General features: G+C 39.4%; 1 protein-coding gene across 12 annotated transcripts in view; it reads right to left on the reverse strand.

Moving 5' to 3' along the window:
• SEMA4D (semaphorin 4D) overlaps window positions 1-26,671 on the reverse strand; it is a 100,217-nt gene that overhangs the window by 20,452 nt on the left and 53,094 nt on the right. For 10 of the 12 annotated variants that reach the window (XM_064736226.1, XM_064736225.1, XM_064736227.1 and 7 more), the window contains 14 exons: window positions 24,761-24,823; window positions 16,520-16,912; window positions 14,159-14,304; window positions 12,945-13,007; window positions 10,499-10,597; window positions 9,259-9,352; window positions 8,215-8,328; window positions 7,158-7,309; window positions 5,267-5,442; window positions 4,983-5,139; window positions 4,000-4,222; window positions 3,462-3,577; window positions 292-464; window positions 21-64 (listed from right to left, as the gene is read on the reverse strand). In XM_064736226.1, coding sequence (XP_064592296.1) covers window positions 21-64; window positions 292-464; window positions 3,462-3,577; window positions 4,000-4,222; window positions 4,983-5,139; window positions 5,267-5,442; window positions 7,158-7,309; window positions 8,215-8,328; window positions 9,259-9,352; window positions 10,499-10,597; window positions 12,945-13,007; window positions 14,159-14,304; window positions 16,520-16,613 — 1,651 coding nt within the window. In that variant the 5' untranslated portion in view covers window positions 16,614-16,912; window positions 24,761-24,823. The remainder of the gene's footprint in view (window positions 1-20; window positions 65-291; window positions 465-3,461; window positions 3,578-3,999; window positions 4,223-4,982; window positions 5,140-5,266; window positions 5,443-7,157; window positions 7,310-8,214; window positions 8,329-9,258; window positions 9,353-10,498; window positions 10,598-12,944; window positions 13,008-14,158; window positions 14,305-16,519; window positions 16,913-24,760; window positions 24,824-26,671) is intronic. The other 2 variants (XM_064736223.1, XM_064736224.1) reach the window with 1 other exon arrangement.

Raw genomic sequence — 26,671 nt, forward strand, 5'->3', positions numbered from 1 at the left:
CTCTTTGAAGACTGACTCACCAGAACAAGAAGATGCATCTCCACCTATGTGTTGAATCCAGTTCCTGTAAAAGGAAGTTCAACCATTACAACTTCAAATCTTGTTTCCTAAAGTCTGCCCATCCCCTTGTACTAATAAGGATCATCTAAACAGCAACAGCAGACATAAATGGATAGGAAAAATTTGAAAATGTTCAATTTCTAAAATTCCAATTAGAAATTGGAAATTAGAAAATTCCAAGACTGATTACATATTGATTGTAACTGTAAGGTCATCAAAGGATACTCTTACCTTTCCATTTCACCTTCTTTAAAAATATCAATGCAGGAAGCTTCAAGTGGTTTCCAAGCACAGTAAGGATCCCTTGCTAAAACACAGTCAACACAAGTGGTGTACTTGTCACAAAATGCCAATGGAGACTGCACCACACCAGAATTTGAACCAGCAAAGAGGTATCTTCTGCCCTAAAGAAAACAAAGCACAACAAAAAAACATCACAGCCAATCACTTGCTCAAACCCAAACAACCCAATTCATGGACCAATTTAAGTGTTATTAAAGAGCAGCATACATACAGCCTTTTTTGTAAAAAGTGGTGCCTCAGTAGAGTAAGCATTTGATTAGCTTTTGTCTCTACAAAGTTGTCTTGGAAATATTGCAGCAATGCTGAAAAATGCAAAAAGACAACAAAAAACTGGAACGGGTATGCGGAAAGTAACCATGTCTAACTATGACTTTATCCATTTTCCCAGAAATATGAATGCAATAATCCTTCTGTGAGGTAAGGCAAGGCTGCTATGCTGGCACATGCAAGACAGAGCAGGCAGTAGGGCTGATGTGATAACCCAAAGCAGCCCTACTGCCTTCAGCACTTTAGCCAGCCAGTCTCTGCAGCCACATCAGCATCATCCTTGTGAGAGTCAAACACTTCTTAAGAAAGAACACTGGTGGTACTCAAAGGAAACAGCACTGGCAAGACACTGAGAAGACAGGGGAAATAATCGCAATGGCTATTGGAACCACTGCTCCCGGGGATCCCAAAGCAGTCTGACTCTGAGCACAGCAGGAAGAGATCACGCTCATCCTTATTATAAAATGTAGGCAGCTGCCGTATCTCACTCGTCTGCTCTAGAGCTCAGGGAAAATGACAGCTAAAGGTACACTGTGACTTTACATACTGTCAGGCAAAGCTCAAAAAAGGGATGTGCTGCAGTGCTCAGAGAAGGAAGCCTACAGTGTTGGAGACTTACAACTTCCTAGGAAAAGCTTCCCATTCTGCTCAAAGATTCCCACAGTGCACCAAGTACTGCTCACTCTCTAGTGCTCTGCTGGATTACACTGCAACAGTGCAACACTGCACATGGGTTTATAGTGTCTTGGCATGTTTCCCAGCTTATACGTCCAAGAGTCCAGGGAACATGCAGCAAGCTGAGCAAACCCATTTTTAAAAAAAATCCAGACACACCTTTCAGTTAAGCAGGAGTTAAGGGGATCTGACTGCCCACCCTCCACACACTATGGGAAGAGCCTAGAGACTACTGAAAAATGCTTTCAGAAAGGACTGTGATTCCAGAGTCCTTTCTGAGTATAAAGCCCACCATCAGGGTAATTATTACCCTTCTGTGATTAGCCCACTACTGTGGGATGCCATGACATGTAACACGATACCAGCTCTGCAATGGACATCAGCAGCCACTGACTGTGGAGGCAGAAACTTGTGTTTTCAGGCTGGGAAGCAGCAGGAATCCCTGCTTGGGTGGTACTATGACTATACAGTTCCCATGACTCTAGCAGCTGACCCAAACTCCCATTCCCCATCACTGAAAAGGACCTCTGGTTTTATGGGAATGTACTGGGCAGCTGAGTGTCAATGAGTATGTGGCACCTGGACCCAGAGTGAAGAAATTTCAATGCTATTATTCCTACAGCAGCCTTCCAAGTGTGTGCTGAAATTGCTACATGATATGTATTTGTATCAGGCTTAATGCCCATCTCTTTCTCAGCATTGCCCTGAAATAGGCAAATCATAATTAAGCCAGTGTAGGAATGATTCCACAATTAAAAGAACAGGTATTAGCATATATATTGGAAGAGCTATAAATCACTATCTTCTGTGACAGGGCAAATTCCAAAACTCCTGACAAAGCAAGTAGCTTGAACCATTTTTGCAGATAAAGAAAGTATTTTATGTGCGCGCACGTGTGTGTGTGTATGTATATAAATGCACACACACACACAAATAATACATATCTGTGAAGATGTATAGGTGAGTTGTCAGTGTGATATATCATACAAAAATAATACAATTATACTTACAGAAAACTAAGCACAGGCATTTTAATCCTGCTTTCCATTTGTCTAGCAAAAATATACTCTGTCCTTTCTTTTTATTATAAGCATGAAAGGATAAATAAGCACGCAGAACGAGCTTGTAAAAATTATGACAAAGTGGAGCTGATCGTGTTGACATTCAAAATTTTATTAAATCACACAAAAATAAAAGCTGTTTTAAAGTATTCCTAAGTCCCTAAGCTGCAGAGCACTTATGTATGGATCACTAGGTAACTACTGAATACTGGTATTGCTACTAGATACTTCAAAAGAGGCATTCAATCTTTATGAAACCCAGAAAACCTCACTGATGCTGATGCTACAAGTGACTTTAGGCATAGACAGATATATTCATGGATGTGAAGGTCTGAGCAAGTAGGGGCAGAAACCTAACTCATTAACAAATTACACACAGTGACAATTCTCCTACTATTCAAAAGCACTCTAGGAATAAACCAAACAACTGATAAACAGTGCAGGACATCTGCCAGGTTTGGAGTGCACAGCAGCTCTTGTGCCATGCAGCTGGAGCTGCAGCTGGCACCCCAGTGGGCAAACAGGACCTCACCAGAGGTCCTCACTCACAGCTGCAGCAACGTGACTGCTCCCACGACACCATCAGCATGCAGGAGCCTGCAATATTTGGGACAGCAGAAGTCAATTAACTACACAATTATGAGTCCCTATGCTTGAAGACTGTTCTCTATTCTTAGGTCTATTTCCTCAGAACCACACACCACTCCTCTGCAACCTCAATCCCTGGGATTTTTCTACACAAAGCTGCAGTGGCCACAAGGGGTCGGGTTTTTTACATCCCTGCAGAACTGAAATTAGTTTCTTAAAACACCTTACAGTTTCCTGCTTCTGCACATGGAAACAAGTGAAGACCTGCATACCTGTGCTCCTCAAGCCATTCTCTATGTCTAAATAACTCCAGAAGCTTACCACCTACCAAACTCATTGAAATGCAGCAGGCAATATGTGAGTGCTGCAGCATGATGAGTTACACTTGCAGCCCTTGGCTGGCTCTATGCACAGCATGGTCTCTTGTCACACGGCCACAAAGTGGTGCTAAAGAAGTTTTATGAAAGAACAAAAGGAGATAAATGCAATGATGCTTATACCACTCACTGTTTTGGACGAAAGCAAGAGAGTTTGGACTGGTTCAAAATTTGGAAAAAGCTGCGTTTCTTCAATAATATGCATTCCATTTTCATAGCTGATAGCTTTGTGCAGGGCTCCTCGATCTGAAACAAAAGAGCAATGTGCTTAAGTAAGATCTTTGAAATTAAAAAAAGCATGAAAAAGTCCTTCACAAATGCTGTAAGTAGTCTCAATAATATGCTTGTTGTTTAGCAGAAAAACTCTGTGTCAAAGGCAACCATTAAACTTGCCATCAGGACTTCTGAGCAGGAAATAACATTTTGGGGCACAGAATGACCAGCCGGTGATTATATTGTGTAGTTTTGCTAAATTCACTGAAGCTCTGCAGTTCTTTTCCTGCAATACTTTTTCAAAGCATCCAAGATTGTCCCATTACTGTGACGCCTTAGTTTTTTTCTTACACCAGCTGCTGTAAAAGCCCTGTAAATATGGAAATCTCAAGAGTTTTTCTAAGAAAACTTAAGAATCAGTGCATCACCAAAACCAGGTGTTCTGCAGAACTCACCTGTACCGATGAACATCACATCATAGATGGTGCCATTGAGTGCTCTGACTCTGTCAACTACAATCTGTGTATACTTCACATCTCGCTTTACTAGGCGAGGTCTGTCTCCCATTGGGGTCACTGAGTCATCCATTAGAGGATGATCTTTAACAAACTGCAATGTTTTGTCTGGTAAATTCAGAGAACTCATGTAGTTTGATGCTCTGGCTTCGTTGTTTATACACTAGAAGAGGGGACAGGGAGAGGGTGAAAAAGAAAAAAGAGAACCAAATTGCACCATTTACTTGTACAAAATAAAGACAATCAACTGCAGTTGCACACATTTTCTTCTCCACATTATTTTGGCCAGTAACCACACCTGTACACTATACTCATTGCACCAAGGAAGGTCTCAGACCTCATAGCACTTTGATGTGCTAATCCCTGGGCTTTGGACTAAATTTTTGTTTGGATCAAACTATATTTTAGGACAATATTCCTTCTGTGCTCTCATGCACCTTCAGTACTTTTAACCATCACCTCTTTCAGCATTAGCAACAGTATGCCTGTAAGGAACATAAAGAAGTAAAAAAAGGTCTGACCCACTTTTTTAGGAAAATTTGAGTGTGCACAGCAGTGCACCAGATAAACAGGCTGATTATTTTACTGAGATAATGCAATAGTTGCTACACTTCCTTTCATCTGAACAAGAAGTGTATGATGTTGCTAGTGTAAACTGCAACACACTATTTCACAATGAGAAAATTATTAACAAAATAATGAAATACAAAACTAGCAAACAACTCCAAATTAAAAAAACCCAAAACCCAAAGACTTTGATTCCCAGATAAAAAAATTCAGAACATGTCACTTGAGTATTTTCCATTAAGTGTTTACAAGAAGTAACCAGGTGAGGGCAAACATTAGTAGGTTACTAGTATTCCTTAGTCTGTTTCCTGCTGAGCATTGAAAAAGTCATGAGTTCCAAGACTACAGAAACTTACCGCACCAGGTCGAGGATTCGGAATTTCCCCATTGTATCGCACCCACTTTGTATGGGACTGTTCCACTGTAGCACTCTGCATGTATTTTCCTTTTGAGAAAACCTCTTCTACAGTAGACAGATTGTATGCACACACTGCTGACAACCCCACATTATTCCTATTAATTCAGGAAGAAATTAGGAAAAAAACAAAACCCAAAAAAACACAGGAGTAATTATCATTTTCTTGTCATAACCAATTGAGATGAAAGGTACTTATCCAGGAAAAGGCTATACCACACTTACAGTTGTGGGGTGAAGACTCCATATATCACTGGTTCCTTCAAAGTCGGAGATTTGAGAATAAAAACATCATTGATAACATTGAAAATTAAATTCTTATCAGGGATGGTACAAATCAGTCTGGCCTTGAGAAACGAAGTCCATTTCTTTTGCAAGGTCCTTAATCCTCCTTGGTCCCTCTTATGGTATTAAAAAAATAAAAATGTGCTTGTGAGGAGAGCTAGCAGCATTTTTGCACTTAAGAACCACTGCTATATAGCATGCAATTACTAAGCCCTGGTGTTTTACAATACTTCATCTACGACCACATCAATAAATGTAAACACATTCACATACAAAACAGTATCAAAGCCATAGGAAAATTGGTTCAACAAAAAAATTATTTCTATCACACACAGAGGGAAGATGAAATATGAGAGAATATGAGAGTTAATGGAGAACTATACTTCAGCATCACTCAGAAAAACTGAGATGGACAATGCATCATTAGGAAAAAAGTAAAACAAGCATGGAAGTACTATACTGTCCTTTAAGAGAAATACATAATACTGCATTTGTTTGGTGACATCAAAACTGATTTAAATTCTAATGCTGCAATATGCCTTAAGACTTGCCGGACACTGATCATTTCATTAGAAGAAATCCAGCAATAGTTTAATCCTGCTAGAAGTTACCACCTTAAGGATTTGCAGGTACCAAGGCTTAAGTTGAGATATATTGACTAGAAATGTATTGCAAAATATTTGATAATTGAGCTGTAGAACTGATATTTCCCTTATAAAAAGTCATATTGAAACAGTATCAATATTTCCATTCATTATCCAATTGTGTAAGCAATGTATTAAAGGCAATCTGCAAAACTTATTAACTATACATGCTTACAATGAAGTATAAATGCTTATAGACTTGCAATCTGTCACTGATTTCTATTTCAAACAACAATCTGAAATATATAACAATATAATAAATGAAGCTCTCATATTCCACAATACTCCTCTTTTAAAGTGTGCACACTGTCAGTGGGCAGAATGCCATAATAGCAAGCCCCATCTAAACCTGCCTCCAAGCTCCTTGTTTAATGTAAATCTCAAGGGCATTAACTTGTTATTGATGTTTTGACTTCCCTGTTTAAATACAAAACAGTAAAGTCAAAATAAAACTTTCAACCTCATGAAAATGAAACAGCCAAATAAATTTCCTGTTGGAAAAAAAGGAAATTGATACATTCCACTGAAAAAGTTTTTGTTAAATAAACATTTTCTACTGAAAAGACTTCCATCAGCAAGACTTTTAACCAGTACTCCTGAGGATGCATTTGAATCAGCTTAACAAACTGAGGTTTAAGCACAGCAATTGTGACAGAATCAGGCTGCTGGTGACCATCTCCCTTCAGGCTCTGGCAGCTGTAGCAGCTTCACAGAAGTCCCATCTGCTACACCACAGTCAAGAACTATTTTGCTGTGGACATGGCTACAGATGTGTTTGGATACAGCTACTTCAAAGTCACTTGACACACATCCTATCTGCTCAGCTCCAAGCAAAGTCACCTCTTCACAGAGGGATGTACTTGCTTAAAAAAATTAACAATGAAAACTGAAGCAACATTTCTTCTGTTGCTGGGTTTTGTCATGGTTGCTTTGTTTTCCCCCAAAGAAGACCAGAATCCCCAGATGTACTGAAATTTCACAACTGTGCAAAATCAAATCAAGTGTTTATTTACAAAGCAACTGTTAGGCCTTCTCAGTTTCAATGAACTGAACTGGAACAGCTTATTTATTAAGGTTTGATAAACTCAAACACCACCATTTACCTGGCAGTAAGTCCAGGTACTTTTTAACATGCACATGGCAAGATTCTATCAGATATAGTAAAAGTAAACAGAACTATCTCCCACCTTGCATACTCTAGCTATTCTTGGAATCATCAATTTTCCAACAAATTCATACTCCACAGACACCTCAGTGAAAAAGAAGTATATCTTGTCATCTTCTCCATCTGTGCTGTTTGGATCTGCTCTTATCACATCAGCAAAAACAAAGTTGGGCTCTACAGACACAAACAGAAGAATTTTCTATTATATATGTGACTACTAACTTAATCCCCTCAAAGACCCTCAGAAGTTGTCTTTCACCCAAACTCCACACTGCATTTACCTCCTCCTCCACTCACTGACCTACTTACACAGTTTGCTGTACATCATATGAACAGGATTTCTAAAAAAAACCCAAGCCACAAAACCCAACCAGAAATGGAAAAAAACCCAGAACACCATGAAACCTATGTGAAAGCACTAAGATACTGAGAGATCTCCATGATCTGACAGCTCATTACTTCAGCATTCTTCAGTCCACAGTCAAATGTGGTTTCAGATTCTAATGGGCCAGGAGAGGTAACCCTCCCCTGCCTGTCTCTCCTCTATTTTAGCTATCAGCTGAAGCACTGAAATGACAGTGCCATTACAACATGTATTACAAAACTCAGAATCCTGTACTTTTTGGACAATGGTCATTATTTTGGTCTCTTTTGGCACAAAGCCTCAAACCTCTGAAAATTCACAAAATTCAGTGACTTTTCAAATTAAGGAACTTGAAGTGTCAAAACCCATGATCAGCTCAATTTAAGAACCAATTCAAGACCAAAAACATTCAATTCCTTACCATATCATAATTAAGCTGCAAGGACAAACAAGCAGATGAGAAATAAACCATTAATGTCAAGTGGAAACATGCATATTCTGAAGCTGTTTTCATCATCAGTGCTGATAAAAATCCTTAAATTTCAAAATAAAATCTCCTGGTGGCATGCAGGAGTGCACTCAGTGTATGCCAGTATAACCAAATCTGTCTCTTTGAGACAACTGCTCCTTACTCAGGTAGGACACTCAAACTCTGTACATGTGATATTGGAAAAGAAGAAGTAACTTGTTTGGACCACTTTTTATGCTTACTTACCATTAAGCCAAGGTATTGCATACTCTGTTCTCAGAGGGCTCTGATGAGAGTGGCGTGAAATAATAGGTTCACTTCCCAAGAAATTGTACGAAGTCCCAGAATAAAGCTCCTCATCTTCAACACAAAACCAAATATATTAGAACTTATGGACTGGATATCAAAAAGGGTACACAAATATTTTCTGTGTCTATCTAAGTTTTAACTTCCCACAAGAAAAGGCAAACTGATTTCCTCTGAATTGCCCTAGACATGTATTTTATGTTTACATTTCTGTCGATCATTCTCAAGCTAACACTTCCACACTTGAGTTTATTATTATTATTGCTCTAACACAAGAACTGACAAAAGTCAACGTTGTTTTTGTGGCATTTTAACGTTTAACATGAAAACCTACAATTTATCTTAGAACAAGCTAATTTACTTAAATGCACCAGAATTCTGGAATTGTCTTCCTCTCTTTCTATGCTACCATTATTCAAACTTGATTTGTACAGATTTAGGCACAATGCAGGGAGTATATTTTTTTATTCTCATTTCCTGTTTCATATGATGTTGAACCTCTCTTTTATGATCTTGGTACATGCAGGTAAAAGCCACAAATTCTGGCTTCCCCAGATTAAGATCTGGTGGCGTGTTTCCATGCAGTAAGTATACCTGCATTAACATCTCACTTCCCATTCTGCAGCATGTCTTCAGGACACCTTACAATACTGCTTTTTTTATTTACTAAAATTACAGTAATTGATACTACAAGGGCAGTCTAAGTACATTTGGATTATCTGGATTAAATACGTTTGACATCTAGAAATACAGTTTGAAAACTGGTATTTTAGAAACTGCTTCCAAAACAACCTAGTTTGAAGTTCTCCTTTTAAGAAACATGCTTAGGTTGACTACATAAGTATTTTAACATCTATACAGATACACGATACAATAAAATATGGATGCAAGCCACAATTTTGATAATGACAGACTGGAGGGTGACAGTGGAAAAGATAGAACATTTTTAAACATAAGAATGAGGAATGCGAAGACTGAACTTACCAACCATAACAGATGTGTAGCTTTGAGCAGGATCAAATGGACATCTGCCCTTACCGTCTTCATTCTTACCTCCAAGTTCAAATGAAATTAAATTCTGTTGAAAACCACAAAACAGTTAGTAGAACTTTTTTCTTTCAGCCACTCAACTTGAGCAAAGCTAGCTAAAAACTGAACACTAAATAATGGACTATGTCATCAACTTCCAGCATCAAAGGCATTCTGAGTAAAATTACAGAAGGCATATGTGTTTTCATAAAAACTTATTGAGCCCCAAATACAGAGAAAAAATGTGATCCTATAATTTGTGAGGGTGAAAGCAGAAAAGAGCAAAAGATGGAAAGTTAAATCCAGACAGACTTCAAGAACGAGCACTCAAAAAAGCTAGACAGCAGGAAAGGCAGAGAAGTTAACTGATACATGGAAAGAACAAGCAATTACTCAATTAGACTGAAAAAAATGGAGACTCAGAAATAAAAAAGGCTTTCTGAGGTGGATTAAGCAATTTTTGAGATGATGGGAAATTTCTGAGATAGGGCAAAATCCAATTAGGCTTTAAAAAGCAACAGAGTACCTTTGCTGCTACTTTATAAATCCCTTACAAACCTAAGAATGAGGACCAGAAAGCTGAAAGGTAGCCACAGTACTTGGGAACTAATCAGTATGAAATGAAATGTATGTATGTAATGAATCTACCATGCAATGAAATCAGTGGAAGCTAAAGGCACAAAGAATTACAAGATTTCTCAATTTTCGAATTGCTAAGAGCTGCAATAAGGAAATGATACAAGAGTCAGTGGCGAGAAAAGGGAGTTTTAATTTTGTGCCAAGACTTCACTTTGAGGGATTCAGCACTACAGATCTTTGGCACAGCCAGGAGCAGAGACAAGCAGAGACAGGAATCTGAGAAATTTCAGGGAGATTCAGTAATGAGTGGCAGTTGCAACCACTGTAATTTCAGTTTTAGTAACTAGCTTCATGTTAACACACAATAGATGAAGAAGTATAAAAGCTAAGAAAAAGCAGATCTGCAGTTAGACCCCAATAATCAGTAATTCATTCAGTGCTATGAAAAAGGAACAGTATAGTCTGCCCCTGCGATGTGACAGTGCAACAAGTACTCCTAACCTTACAGCCAACAGTGAAGATGCAACTGTTTTGGGAAAAGAGAATAACTCATTGTCAACCTGAGCTGCTTTTAAGTTACAGCTGTTGCTGGTCAAAACATACGGACATTTCTTACCAGGTAATCACACGTTGGTTGAAATGCATTAGTTCCACACACGTAGAGGAAAGTATCATTCAGCTGTTGCAAGACACGCACGTAATTACGACATTCTGTCTGTAATAGAGGATGAGGAAAGGACTAGTCTGATAAACCATAGCTGCCACATTCCAACATGCACAAACAACACTGCCCATTGCTGCTGCTTATGCCACATCACACTGGAAAGCCCAGGTGACACATGGGTAACACTGGGACACCATCTCCCTAGAATCTTCAGGAGCTCTAATCAATCCTGCAAGCAGCTGGTTTCCTACAGCCAGTAGTATGCAGACGCCTCAGAGTCCTCTAGCAGGACAGTATGCTCAGCAGGGTCCATCCCAAGCTGTTTTATTGGAAGGACAAGCTCCAAACACACCTCCACTTCATGGGAACAACTAGTTAAACATGCAGCGAGTTTTAGACTTTGTCACCCCTTGTATATCTAGATGGCACAATGACAGCCAAGGTCGCTTGTTAAGCGCAAAGCCTCGAATACCCTTAAATTAGCCACAAAGCTTTGTCGCATATAGCAATATCTTCTTCTTTTTTTCCAGTCCTTGGAACTGTCCAAGGATGCTCCACAATATCTTTAGCTCTGAAACAGAACACGGAGTTTGACCAAAATCCTTAATAAAGGATACAATAAAAATTCAGAATAATAATGAAGTAAAACAACTCTAAACGACCACTTAAACAGAGAGAAAAAAAACCAGTGTCAATAACACCCCCTAATTCTTCCTGGTATACTGCCATATCCCTCCACTAACTGCTGTTCCATGAACTTCTTAAGCAAGTTTAAGTACTGACCCTACTATTCCTTCTTATGAGACAAATTAGGTATTTCTGTGACTGTATAGGAGAAAAAAGCAGGGAGAAGAGTGTAAAATCAATTTTCTGCCAGATAAGGCCCTTGAACAGCTGTATGAATGCTTTCTGCCAGATAAGGTCCTTGAAACAGCTGTATGAATGTTTTCTGCTGGCATTGTACAGTACAGTGCTGATGGGAGGGGGAGAGAACTGCCCACTTAAGTTTAAGAAATAGCAGTAGTGGCTTAATATCTTGACCCTTTTGAAACTACTACACTGTGCAAAGCACACAGCTACCCCATAAATGGGACTAGAAGAAGGTTAGAAGTGAGGAAAAAGCATGGCTAGCTGCTAAAGTATGAGCTGCTAAACTGGGAGCAGGAGAAAATAAAATATATTCAGAGCTCTATCAAAGTACATATTTATGGGGTCTATTATACCCACCAATAATTTTTGAGAGGACTTCTGGAGATTTACACACATGTCTGCTAAACATATGCTCATGCACGAGACAAACTTATATCCCATATTCATCATGGCTGAGTATCAGTATTATTAATACCAACCACAATTGATCCATAAAATAAAAGTATTCTCTGATCCTATTCTGCAGAGGTAGACAAGGAGGAAACACACCTTAAATATCTGTCATACCTCATGTTCAAATAATGTACTGAGGGTCATCAGTGGTCAGTCAAGGAAAAGAAGCAGCTAGTCAAAGGGAGACAGCCCACTCCCATCCCAATGAACCACACGAACACAGGATAACTATCAGCCCTGGATGTGTCAACTGAACAGGCTGCACGTTCAAGCATCACATCCCTCCACGTGCAGAATAGATCTGCTTTTTGTATTCGGAGAACTTGCAGACTTCTACTTTCAAACCTGTGTTAAAAGCCTGACCATCAGTCTTTCCCAGCAAATCTTTGCTTTACTGCATCATTAAATGAAGTGGTGTTACACAAACAGAATGGTACGTTCACACACAGTCAACTACCCCAAGCAAACAGGCAAGACGAGCAGGCCAGCCTGTGCCCTGGCAGTCATAAGGAATCAGTGGTTCCCAGAAGCACCAGGGGATCCTGCCAAGCTGACAGGAGGTCTGGTTGCTCGGGTGCCCTCTGAGCTGTCTGAGACACACCACAAGTGGAACACCTGCCAAGCAACACAAAATACGCATAGACAAAGCTAGCAAAGAAATAAACTCGCCTAATAAAAAACCCCTATGCCCTAAAGCAAAGCACACAAAATTAATCATTCACTCAGTAAAATCAAATGCTGCGAAGGAATTACTGCAACAACAAAACACAACAGTTGCTACCAATTACTTCAGTGACAGTAATACTGTTTTATCATCTTAATGAAAAAACATTAATATTAAGCACACATTAGGGTGTGTTCAGATTTTCAAACATTCAAATATTCAACAAGAAAAGTAATGAACTAAAAAAAGACTAAGCATGCTGCAATTTCTAACACTCAAGTTAATTTAAAAAATTTAGGTGATTGTTTTGAAATTTTAATTTCAAACAGTTGCAGACTTTCTTCTTTCAATGTCATTCCTCTTGAAGTGAAATGTGCAAGACCTTTCTCCAAGTTCAATAAAAGTACATACCTGTTCTGATTTGCCCTTAACTGCACATTTAGTCCTTTTATCTTCTGTGACCTTCCAGTGCAACTAAGTCAAAAAACATGCAACAAAAAAGGACATTGTACTTTAAGTCAATGCAAGGTCTGAAAATTTTGCAGTAACACACAAGAAATGTGAGACATTTTGCAAGTAGCATTCAAAGGTTCAAAACCATTTTTTCCCAAGGAGGTGACATTTTCAAATGCATGTGCCTTAATCAGAACTAAACTATCATCTTTCAGGTTCATAATGATGATTCCCCACAAATAGCTAATGAACTTTTCATTAACATATGCATTAGGGAAATGCAACTGTTACTGACTTAAGTATTTTTTCAATTTGAAGTACTTCTCTATTTCATTAACACTGGAATAAAAAACACTTGGGGGAAAGGAATCAAAGAAAATTTACTGGACTAATTTGCATTATACTGAGTACAACTTTACAATTATGTTGTATATGCTGGTGAAAGTGCCCACCACCTATGAACGTGTTTTTCGGATTAAAAATCATATAAGCAACTTCTAAGCAACTTCTAAAGCACCCTAGGTGATAGTCCATGCTGTACCTGTACATGTGAGCCTGTGTTGCTGATGGGATGAAAAGCAGGAGCCTGGGAAGGACCTGGAAGCAATGTAACAGTAGCAGACTTCTGCCTGGCCTAATTTACTTTGAGAAACCAGCCCAAACATATTCAAAATACTTCTCTGAGTGAGCTGATCAACCTGTCTGCACCACTACTTGCTGTGCAGACACACCTAAACACCAAACAGAAGACGAAACTGAACGGACAGGGCCTTCTTTTGCAGCACATTCTGCAGCCTCTGAGCAAGCCCCAGATTTGCCTCTGTTTCAGGTTACTTTTTGACTCAGATTAACAGAAAATGGCCCATTCCTGATACTAAGAAAACATGTAAGAACTACCACTGCGGGTGATACCCACAGTTCCTCTCGTCCATCCTTCTCCCAGGAAGAAAATACCCAAGGAGATCTCCAATTACTTGTTGATATCCAGCTTCTATTTTCTTATTCTTTTTTAGTCTGTAAAATCTTCCAGAAATAATACTGGAGTAGACCATATAGAGCAACTTCTCTTTTAGGTACTTATTTGTCTAAAATGCAATGCTACAGATATCAGGAAATTAAGTCAAATTTGGAGTACCATTTTTACCTGGAGAGTAATGTATTAAAAGGCATACCTCATGCTGCTTCTCAGCAATATTCACCGCATTTAAGGCAAAGATCACTTCCCGGGCTCCTACATACAGAACGTTTTTGTCTTCACTTAACAGCAAGGTTGAATAGTTTGACACTTTTGAGTCATTAAAATGTATTAGCTGGACCTCTGTTGAAATGGAAAAAAAATAGCACCTCATGAAGAAACAATCACCTAGGGTCAAGCTCCTGAGTAATTTTTTCTAAGTTGTCTAAGCAGCTGTTGGAAAACTTGAAAACAACAAAGGTTAATTCAGACAACCCATGTAAAAGACAAGGGACCCCTCAGAAGCTTGAAACAGCAGAAACAGCAGCTTCCACCAACATAAAATCACTCCTCCCAACTTTCTCATTCAATTTCAAATGCTCAAGTATTTCCTTTTGTGGTGAACCCTGAACTCACTTCTTAATTTTTTTTCCTACTTGCTTTTTCTAAACTTGTATTTTCCACATCCACTGTCAGATTGTTCCTCACCTCACCTTTTCTTTCCATATACCAATCTACTGTGGAAAATCAGGCCAGTCACCACATCCCTTTGCAACCATCCTGAACAAATCCTACAAAATATCCAGCACCTTAAGACAACTCTTCAGCATACTGACGTAACAGAAAGAAGACACAGAAGCGAATAACAAACTATTTGCAGCTGACTGTAAAGTGAAAACAGAGATTAAATACACAACATACACACAAAATAACAGCATGAGGGAAAAATCAAGATGAATAGAAATAAGACAAGAAAAAGAGGGAAATATGAGAGAAAAGGCAGTGGAATGAGGAAGTGTGTAGAATGGACCAAAACGGCTTGAAGAAAGATGACACAAACTGACTAATACAAAAGGGGTTTTTTTTTCTGACTGTACAACTGTAATGTAAGAATGACTGAAAGCTTTGTACATGAAGACACAAGATTAATTAAGCATGGCTTTTAATGATACAGATGAAAACAATGTACTATTACTTCCGATTGTAAAACTCCAGAAACATTAATTTTAAACTAGATTCTCAAGCACGTAATTTTGATATCTTTTACTTGGCAGGAAAATTTTCCCAAAATGGATGAACTGGTTAATGCAACTCCACTGAACTAAAGTTCCCTCTCCTATTCAAAGTAGGTTTCCAACATTTAAATGCAATAATCTTCAGCAGACAGAGAAATAAATAGCAGGAATTAAAATAAACTCCTTCATTTTGACTAATTTGGATGTGAGTTGGCAGTATCTTACTATGCCATTAAATAGCAACTTGCCAAAAATACAAGATAGAAGCATCAAGGAGTCTAAGTAGGAACTGCAAGCCATGTGTAGGCCATCCTTTCTGAAAGGCTGTGTCAGCAACTCACTAATTGCTATACTAACCATCAAGCAAAACAGTCATCCCATGATCTGCTTATTCCTACTACATTCTTAATCTCCATCTATCTTTTCCTACAGAATGTCTGCTCAGAATTTAACATCCTTATTTAAGACTGCTTCAATATACAGCCAATGTATTTGAATTTGTTCAGTTATTGTACACTTGGTAAAGTAATCAGTTGCTGCTTACTTACATTAAAGAAGGACCAAAAGACAAAATCTCTTAAAGCATCCATGCCACATGGGTAATGGGGGATTAGAAGAAGAAAAAAGGGGAAAATGCATATATTCACAAATAACTACTCTACAGACTTTGGTCTCAAGTTCTTTTCAGACCTAGGCTAAATTATTAAACCAAAAGCTAGGGATCCCGATTTCTATTACTTCTCTTTGCACTTATATTTGCAGACTTCTTATTATTGTATTGGGAGATTATGAATACATGCTGCAATTTCAAATGCAAGAAAAAGCATTGTTCTGTGAAAGACTTTCATATCGAGACACCATAAAATGCTGTTGAAAGAGGGCCCAATGCTGATTTTTTCCTTTGTCTGTTGATTTATTTAATGCTCAAGCCAGCTTGGTGTCAAAACAGATTATTAGCCAGAGAGGTGCATTTTGCTAATGTATTCAGACTCCAGATAAAAATAATTTGTTTAAACTAAAATACACCTACTGGGGTTTTCCCTTGAAACAAGTTTCAATTGCAATATCCTTCAGCTGAGAAAGCCAAATTTGGAATTCCTCCTCTGTTTCAAAAACTGTTTTCAAAGCTGCTTGAAGGAATCAAAATCAGTTAACCCAGTGCCTGAATGACTTTTGAATATTCTGGTCCTACGAATTTCATAAGGTGAGCAAAGTAGCAACACCTGACCAATTCACAGCAAGTTGGCTGAAAGAACCTAAAGCCTCAGGGAGCTTCAAATCCCACAGAAACCTTGAGGATGTAACAATGTCCCATGTTACAATACTTAAATTTCTGCTCTTACCTTTGTGTTCCCAAGTGATCCTTGGCACTGGGCCAAATGCTATTGCCACTTCTAGCAACAAACCCCAAACAGCATAAAAAGCACACAGAGCCATCTTCAGTGTCCCTGCTCTTCGGGGCTCACTGGGTAACTGCAGCAGGTAGTGTTTCTTTGGCAGATGAAATGAAGACCCCAGGGAGTATTAGAGACCAGGCATTTCTGCTCTTGAGAGCAACACAACAAGGGAGGCTGGAACAACTGTACAAGTACGTGCTTTTCAGCAGATCACTTCAAGAGAACGCACATTTTCCAGGATGATGCATACACAGACTGCCCACACGCTCCACAGGCTGCAGAGCTGCTGAGAAGTGTGACTGAGTGCATTCTTCTGTTTCACGAGAGAAATAAATGATGCTGTGGAGAGAGGAGGGAAGCAAGAAATAGAAGAGAAAGCAAACTAAATACTGCCGAAAATAGCACTGATGTTGCAGTATTTCTACAGCTGCCTGCATATCTTACTTTGGACACAAAATATATTACTTGGTGAAAATCATATTGTTAAAAACAAGACACACATTACATGACAAATGGGCAATAATTGAAAGCAATAATTTCAACCTAGAATTCCAAGTGTAAATACTTTGAATTGTCAACTACACAATGCACAAAACTTGATTCTAGTCTATTCTTTCAACAGTGTGTCAAAGAAAATCCCACCTCTCTTAATAAACAATAAACAAAGATAACAAAAACCATTAGTATCACAGAGCAAAGAACATGAGAAGTGCAGCATTAATAGTAAGAATGGTTACACAATCTGCTGTACCTCCCATACTTGGGATCTTACAGAAGTCTTTTTTTTTAGTGAAGTTTCCTAAAATGCCACTAACTGTGGTGTGCAAGGGGTAAAAACACAGCTACAGAAATGAAGAGCCAATGCACTCCACACAAAAATTAAGAGAGAAAACACTTCAACAGTGAAACTGCTAGTACCATGGAAGTACCATGGAAGTCACTGCGCCTTGAAGTCAACTATTACTCTAGACCATGAAAGGCCTGTCCTAATAAACAAAACTGTCCAATGCTTTCTACACCGTCTTCTAGAAGACTCCAGTCCTTCTGTCTTCACCATTCCTAGGTGAAGACTCCATAAGCAGTGAGTGCATTCATAAATTACTTGATCATAAACAGGTTTTGAGGCCTGTACACTTGGGGTGGTGATGAAAAAAAATATGTTGTCCTTTGCAGCAAGATGCTAGATTTTCAACATGCCACCACTGCCTGAGACACTGAGGTGACTCTAGTAAAACACACTACAATACAAGATGACTGTAATACCTAGAGGTTATCCAGCAGGAGGGTGAGTGAAAGTGTATTGATTTTGCACAGCCTGGTTTTGGTAGCAGGTGGGCTTCACAAGTGGCTCATGGAAGAATCTGCTAGAAGCTTCCACCACATCCAGTAGAGCCAACCTGTGGCAGCTCCAAAGAAAGAAGGGCTGTTGGCCAAGGCTGGCCCAATTACAAATGGTGGTAATGCCTCTGTGATAACATACTTAAGAAGAAATCAAAACAGAGTTGGTGGAACAGTTTTAGTTGTGAGCAGAAAAAGGCAGAGTGAGAACACGTGAGAGGAACAGCCCTGCAGACCCCAAGGTCACTGAAGAAGAGGCAGGAGGTGCTCCAGGCACAGAGCTGGCATTCCCCTGCAGCCCCTGGTGCAGCCCATGGTGAGGCAGCGGTGCCCCTGCAGCCCATGCAGGTCCGTGGGGATGCTGAGATCCACCCACAGCCCATGGAGGAGCCCCAGGCTGGAGCAGGTGGATGCTATGGGAAGCTGTGACCCCGTGAGAGAGCCGTGGAGAGAGGGGCCCTGCTCCCCTGCTATAGCAGCCTCTCCTTGAGGGACTGCACCCTGTGGAAGAGTGGCCCAGGCTGCAGCAGTTTTGGGAGGACTGTGTATCCATGGGAGGGACTCACACAAGGCAGCAGGTCAGAGAGCTGCTGCCCTTGAGAGGGACTCACATCAGAGAAGTTCACGGAGAACTGTCCCCTGTGGGAGGAACCCCACGGTGCAGCTGGGGAATGCAGGATAAACCATGGCTGATGAATTTACCAAAATCCCCATTCCCTGTCCTCTGGTACCACTGGGGTAAGGAGGTAGAGCTTAGGAAGGAGGGAGGGGTGGAAGTTGTTTTTAAGGGCATTTTTTAGTTCTCATTCTACTCCTGTTCTAATTGTGTCAGTAATGTTTTCAATTCGTATCTCTAATTACAGCCCGCTTCGCCCATGACACTAGAGGAGAAATCTCTACCAGTCCTTATCTCTACCCATGAACCCTTAAATTTTCTCTCCCCTGCCCAGCTGCTCAGCAGAGTGAGTGAGGAGCAGGGTGGGAGCCTGGCATCCAGCCACCATCAGCCCACTTAGTAACATTGAAAAGGAAGGGACCGGTACCTGAAAGACACAGAGGTAACAAGAATAGGGGAAAGCTGAGCAAGAACATCTCTAAGCACAAGCAAGATTCCCCTGGGAGGATGTGGTTTTAAGCAGGAAAAGGCAAGGAATCTCTTGTAAGTGCAGCCAGTGGATCTTAAGTAAAGTGGCCAAGTAGAAGACCGGCAACCACATTTTAAGTGTTTATACCTGCTTTAATAAATGATCACAGGCAAGATTAAAAGATTAAGAAATCTCATTTACTTTTATAAGTATCTTCTCTACTAAGAAAAAAATCCACACAAGACTGTAACTTGCTCAAGCTGAACCTGTAACTTCCTATTTTTTATGGTTTTTTTTGCTCTTGGTAAGCACTTTGGATCAAATCCAACTGTTTGTAGCAGGTTGTATTAATCGTTTTGGGTTTTAATAATGTTTTCAGTTACCAGGCTTTTTTGTGTGTCCTTCCTGTTTATCATCATATACAAGCAATTCCAGGTTTTACTCTCCAATACATTAAAAAGTGCCCACTCATCTGAGTCACAAGGCATGACATATTCTGAGGCAAGCAAACAGCTTTACAGGTGAGTGTTTAAAAGGGGAACAATAGTTCAATTATTGAGTTCCATGCAGTTTAGCTATTCTAAGAGAAATGTAAGGAGGAAAACACCAGTTTGAACACAGATAATCCTTTGCTTAATGCTACCTTTTGTTACTGAAAAGACTGCATGTAAAAATCAATTCCCCATTAACTCTTGATTTTATTTTGTAATTTTTAAATTTATTTTTAATTTATTTTTAAAGATACAGCCAGGACATCTTAATGCTATCAGTTATGTACAATACTATACCGCAGAGACAACTCCCGAGAAGACTTCTGAAGTCCTGTACATTTTTTCAACTTTCAAGTAGAATTAGCAAATATAAGCCCTAGTAAAGGAAAATCCTGAGTTTTCTATAGTCACATTACATTCCTAGTCCAGCTCGCCTACCTCAGTAAATGTAAAATGACAGTGAAGCTTGAAACGTATTACATTATCGTTCGAAGGAAACAAAGGGTCTGGCTGGATCCTTTAATGCCTGCTTTGCTGTGTGGACTGAGAATTGCTTCAGCTATACAAAATGGAAATCTGTGATTTCATTCCTATTGTACAAGATTGCAAGAAAGGTCCTTTTTCACATTAATAAATTTGACTTCTCAGACATTACTTGATCTAGGGCAAAATTTTGCATGTTACAAAATGACTACGGTGAGCACTACACACCCAATTGTGCAAGACCCACTTTGTTCTTATTTCTATAACTTAAACAGAGGTGAAAATGCACTCAGAACCTTGTCCTTTAATTTAGCCTTCAATTTAGTTATTCTCCCCGGCCCCTCCTTTCCCTGTGCTGAAAATTATCTGGAGTAAGTCCTTCACTGACATCCAGTGAGAGGCCATTCATAATCTAATATGAACCTCTTTTTACATAAAGCAAGTCATACAAGAAAGAAAAGTAAAACAAAAATAAAATTAAAAGGCCTAGACAATGGCCTCATTTCCAGATTAACTTGGTTCCATCAGCGCTCACTAGCTTTGATTAGATCTGAGTGGTTTGAATTTCTGAAAAGTTAAGTCTCCTAATACTTTGAGCATTAGTCCCAAAAAAAAAAAGCCAGAATTTGCTTGGAAACAAGTACATTGAAGAAGTAAAGGAGAAAGAAACCTGAAATATTTGGCTACATAAATAAATTCTGATTAAAACGACCACAGGTCTACTTTTCTGTAGAACTGTTAAAACTTTTCTGAGGTAAATGATCAATAATCCATAATTTAGGGACTCTGATGTTAATTTTGCATCAGCGATGTAATGTGTAATGATGAAATGGAGCAAAATGAGTTTTCTGTGATGCATGTACTTATGGTGACTAAAAACAGGGCAACTGCAGAAGCAATCAACGCGGCTTCTGTCAGTTTGGCAGACCACAGCTGGAAGCTCAAAGCTGTGAACGTTCCCTTGACATGTAAAATTCTAATGCATGGAAAGAGAAATAGGTAGAAACAACATTCTGCTCTCTTGAAGTATAGAAATTCAAAGCTGTTAGAAAAATTTCAGACTGCATAACTGCTAGTAAGGAATACTAGCACAAGTTTTGAAACCAGAGAGTTGCAATGGCATATACTGACTGTTATGAAGATCAGAAACGATCTGTCTCTCACATCACCTGTGTCACTGGGCATCAAAGAAGCAGCACTTAAGTCCACCTTCTGGAAAAACGCAAAATGCTAGTCATGCAGTGCGAGAAGCTGGAAAACCAGTCATGGGAAGGAGACTGTCATCCTTCTCATACTCCAGGACACAGAGGCAAAGTACACACAAAGCAGTACTTGTGAACACAAAATTTCATCTTTCAGAGATGTCAATTCCACAACCCTCACCAGTACCCAAGTTTTTTTGTAAGTAATGCAACCCAGAGGCGTCTCCTTCCCCAGTCAGCATGGTACAGCTGGATCCAAGTGTGTATCTTACACAAGCAAATACCCCACAAGCTAGCCAGATTCTGGAATTTCAAAGCTAGGAAATGGCCAATTTTGCAACGCTTGTTTCAAAATATTTTTTCTTCCGATAAACACTTCGTTGCATTGTGCAACTTCTCAGTTTGGCTCAGTATTACATAAAGTGCTAAGTGGATCTAGTTTTATTTTGTATATGAAGGTTAAAATCAGGAGAATTTATTAACACACCAGAAACAGTCAGCATCATAGCTGGGACTCTTGTGATTCCCAAGAAATGATCATTACCATCACAGATGATCCAAACTCTCCCTTGAAGAAAGCCGAAGGTGCACTGGCCATTCTGGCCTAATTTCATCACTCTCTTCATGATTCCCCAACCATACTAAGTGCCTCTATGATTTTCACCCCTTTTTGTATTGCACTTTATTCTCCTCCACAGGGTTCTCTCTCCCTGCAATTCCTCATCCACTCTGTACTTAGTCTCCCGTGCCATCACCCACTTTTCTTCCCCAACACAAGCAATGCACAGCTCCATGACCACAGGTGATGTCAGCCCCCCCAGTGAGGCTGCCAGACAAAAGACCACCTTCCTTAAAGGAAGGCCCTTTAAAGCACATACTTCCCTACCTCTCTATAAAATCACTGTCACATCACTCATTGTCCAGGGACAGCAGAATGAGGATCTCAGAGCAAAGAACAACTAACTGCAAGACACCTTTCCTTCCCACTGCCAGGAGTGAAACAACCACGCCATGGCAGGTTTGCCAGGCAGCCTATCCCACTACTTTTGGATAATTTAAAAAAAAAGAAGAAAACAAACAACAAAAAAACCGAAAACATTTGCAAAAGTTGCAAGGAGTAACTTGTAAGTTACTATGATGAGGGATATGAAGCTCAATATGTGGAGACAGGCAAATTTATTGAGTGAATTGCTTCCACCAGCAGAAAAGGGTGAGTTAAAGTATTCAGCTGTCAGACAGCATAAATTCCAAGTTCTCCCCACATAACTTTCTTTTGAAGCTTTAACAGAATACAAGTCTGCTTTAACATTTACTGATGCCTATTTTAGAACAGACTCTAAGGCTCTGTGCTTGAAAAACAAACCAGAGAAATCCAACGAGATTTTGCTTAAACCTGGTTTTTTCTTTTTCAATTTTGTTTCCAAAACTGAAAGGAAAAGTTAGCAATATTTGTATTTTAAGTAATTTTGATTACACAGTGAGTCTCCGGATTCTAGCTGGTCAGAGTGACCCAAGATACACTAGAAAGTCTTTTTTCCCAGCCTGGCGGTCAAAGAAGGAGTCAGAGGTCCTAATTTCTCAGTCTCAAGGTTGTTTATTGTATCTTATCTATGAATTTTTTTTCTCCTGTCCTGCGAGGTCCACTCAGCAAGACAGTCAGAGGCACTCTGCCTGCCCCTCAGAGGAGGTGTTCTCTTTTTATAGTAAAAACTACATGTACAATATTTACAATTACTTTGCAATACCTATCATCTATGTCAGACAGCGAGCTTCTACTCTAAAAGTGCCAAAATTGCAGCAGAAGATGGAGGCCAAGAAGAAGAAGAAATGTTGGACACACCCAGATTCTTCCATCTTGCCCCTGAATCCCCATGCTAAAAACCCCAAAAACTCAATTTTTCCACCCAGTGACAAATTCACTATCATTCTACTTACACTTTTGTGGCTTGTAATTCTTCATATAAGGTTGGTAATTGTTTTTCCAAGGGCTAAATCAAAGGCACAGGGGTCTTGGGCTCTGTGCCAAGGTCTCTGAGCCCCCTGGGTCCAGGGCAGCCAGAGGAATTTCCTGGGTTCCAACAAGTAAGAAGTGCACAAATTACTTTCGATATCTGAGTTTTATTTACATAGTTTGTGAATTTCAGACCATAGTTTGTGAAGAAAGGGTGCTTTAGTTCTCACCCTTTTACAAACCTCAAGCACAGTGCCATTTTCATACAGTCTCATGAAAAACATCATTATTTTCAATCTTTTTATTATAAAATACATATGGATTCATCTTCTCCTGAGGTAAGGTACAGCCTCAAACTAGCAAACCAGTAGCCCTTTATGATTAACATACATGTAGAGCATGCGATTATTTGCCTTTTGAACTGTAACCAAAATACTCTGTAGTTGCTAGATGATTACAAATTAGATGAATATTCCTAAAACAATTTGGTGTGGTCTTTATCTCTACCACAAAGCCTGCTGGAGGATGTGCACTAGTAGTAAAATATAAATGTTGAGGAAACAAATTCCCAGTTTTAGGCCAGAAATCAGTATTTTCTGTTTCTGCATGATAAGTATGTCATCAAGCAGTCCTCAGAAAACTAAGGCTCGTGCTTAAAGAAGAGAATTTATCTCCAGAGAGACACTGCTAGAGATCCATTACATTTTTTTAAACTCACATTCCTGTTCTTTTACTACTACGTTCTTTTTCTTGGGAAAAGATTACACGAAGATAAAGTATTACATGGAAAAAAAATGACAAGACAGATTAAAATCCTTTTTTTTAAGGTTATTGTGGGTAGATCTCTAGGAATAGGATTCAACTTCAAAGAGCAACAAGAAAGAGCTAACTTGGATGCTGAGTTATCCCAAACACAGAATTCAAGAGCTGCCCTGGGCATGTTCTAAGACCGTTTTCTGCCTGACTGGGTACTCCCAAATATTAAACCTGGGTTGTGACAGTGACAGTGTTGCAGTTAAAACAAAGCAAGAAATAAAGTTCCTGAAGTTCATCTTCTCCTACTACTTAAACATACTGTCAGTCAAAAAAATATTGCTCAGTTTCTTTCTCATTTTTTCTTGGGCTCATAGGACTGAATGAGTCATGTGAAGTTATTTGAAGATGCCTCTTGGCAACTAATGGCACATGTGGAAGTACCTGCATGTTTAAATTAACAGGTATGTGTGCCTTAAAAAAAAACTATACTAGGTGTCCAACAACACTTTCAGAGTCAAACACCTCCAAAAGCAAGCCCAGTACCCCTTTATACATACAAAACACATCACAGAGGAAGGTGCAACCATGAAAATGACCTTTTAGTGGTAGCTAAAGAACAGGTAAATACAGAGTATGTTCCTGAGTGAAAGAAGTCCTTTCCTGAGAAATTTCCTAAGTATTCTGGTCTTGAAGAAAAAGAATGTAATAAATCAAACTTATAATCCAATCCTGATTTATATTTCTCAGTATGTACTAAGTCCCCAGTATTCTTAAAGCACATTTATTTGCTTTGCTAACAAGGACACCTGCAAAAGAGTCACCATGAACCCAACACAGCTCCCCTTGCTGTGGGGATGTACCTCTGGTTTCAATGTACATACCTGCCACCCTTCGGAGCCTCCTGCACACCCCAGAGCTGGGAAGCCGTCAGAAAAACGTCCTTTCTGAAAAGAGGTAAGAAACAGGCTTTGACATCAGTACTACATAATCCTGAAGGGCAAGTTCTGATATGGGAATCATAAAAAATCCTCCCTCAAAAGTTTGGTTTTTATTTTCCAGATTTCCAGGGTAGAGCATTCCTGACAAAAAACAGAACTGCTACATTTGCATCCAATGAGCCAAGATCCTGATGTTGCACTTAACATGAAAAAAATATTAAGCAGACCTGACAAAAAGCAGACACATCAGCCCTTTTAAAACTCAATTTGTTTGTCCTATCCCAAGCTGGCTGATATCTACCCAGCACAAAATTATTCAGTACTTGCACTGCAGTAGCAATTACTGATATTGGTAAGAGTCTGGGACCCCTCACATGATGGTACAGGATGTACTAGAGAGGTTAGACACCAGCCAGCCCCACAAACAACTACCTTTACTAAATTCATATAAAGCAGTTCCAACACTTTCCTCCATTATTAAAGAACTGCATTATGCACCAGCTTAGGAAAGTGGCACTGGATATTGACAATGAAACCCAGCACGCTCATATTTATTTTGCTGTAATCACAGGTCACAGTGATAACCACAGTGGGCCACTCTGAAGCAATCACAACTGAACACAACAAAGCATTTATCCCAAGACTCTTCTACATTACATGCTTCCAATATGCAGGCTCATAATACTGTTACATCAGATTGTATTTAGCATATGTATTTCCTAATGTTCATCAAAGCACTTTTAGAAGGCTGAGCCATGTGAAGGCATAGTGTTTTTTAAATGCAGGTCACCTCACAGTCTGAAGCAGATTTCACTATAGTCAGCAGTAAAGGGGCTCCTAAAGATGCAAGTGCTAAAATGGTACACCTGACATAAAATCTCCACTGCACTTCTGAAGGCTTCATTCTTGTCCCAGAAGATAATGACTCAGAAAATGGAAGCCTCAAAAGAAACAGGCTAGAGACAATTACAAGAAGCAGCTCAATATGGCAGGTCTGTCTGTAAGGGTGAGCCTACACAAGGTCTTTTCCAGAGACCTTCAACAGCGCATGTTTTGTAGCTACCAGTATAGCAAAAGGCATCAAACAGCTACATCAAGCACATTTTTGCTTACAAAACAGTATTTTCAGTATCTTTTGGACTATATAAAGAGGGCAAGGTAGTCTAATTCTCCCCACAATCATTTTTGAACAAGATACACCACGAAAATCCATTACACCCATCCATGTTATTACCAATGGGCTACTTTTCACAAACAGTAGCAGAATGTAACTGACTTACTTCTGATGTGGAAAAACCCCATCCACCTTTCACTCTGTTGAAAACAAACTAGAGCAGGCAAGCTGTAAACCATCTGATTAGTTATGAAGCTCTCCACAAATCAACTTACACCAGATCACCTCTATGGCTTTAGCTACTCAGTATTGAAGTGAATAGGTAAAATTTACAAAAAATTCCTGCTTGTCACAAGAGGCTATCAATCAACACAGCCACTATCGCTATGGGAGTTTTCAGATCTAAGTACGGCTCCCTACAGCTTATGCTCCCAGAGCAAACTATAATCATCTATTTTAGCTTCACGTACCTTAAGGGAAAAAAAATTTCTCTTTTGCCTCTCTTGAGAAAGACGTTCCAGCAGCCTATACAAGCACTTTCACCGTAACAAAGCAGTTGCATCAAAATGAATAGCTACAGTAAGTGTGAAACTCCTTTGAAAAGCCTAGCAGCAAATCAGCTGACCTGTATACTTTCCTGGCTTACTTTAAACAGCTTGGCATGGAGGTTTTCAAGTCTTGGCATATAGGTCCCAGTTTCTAACTATGATCTGAGGTCACTGGGGACAGGAGGCAGGGGG

This window comes from Zonotrichia leucophrys, chromosome Z (assembly GCF_028769735.1).
Source record: "Zonotrichia leucophrys gambelii isolate GWCS_2022_RI chromosome Z, RI_Zleu_2.0, whole genome shotgun sequence".
Lineage (NCBI taxonomy): Eukaryota > Metazoa > Chordata > Aves > Passeriformes > Passerellidae > Zonotrichia > Zonotrichia leucophrys.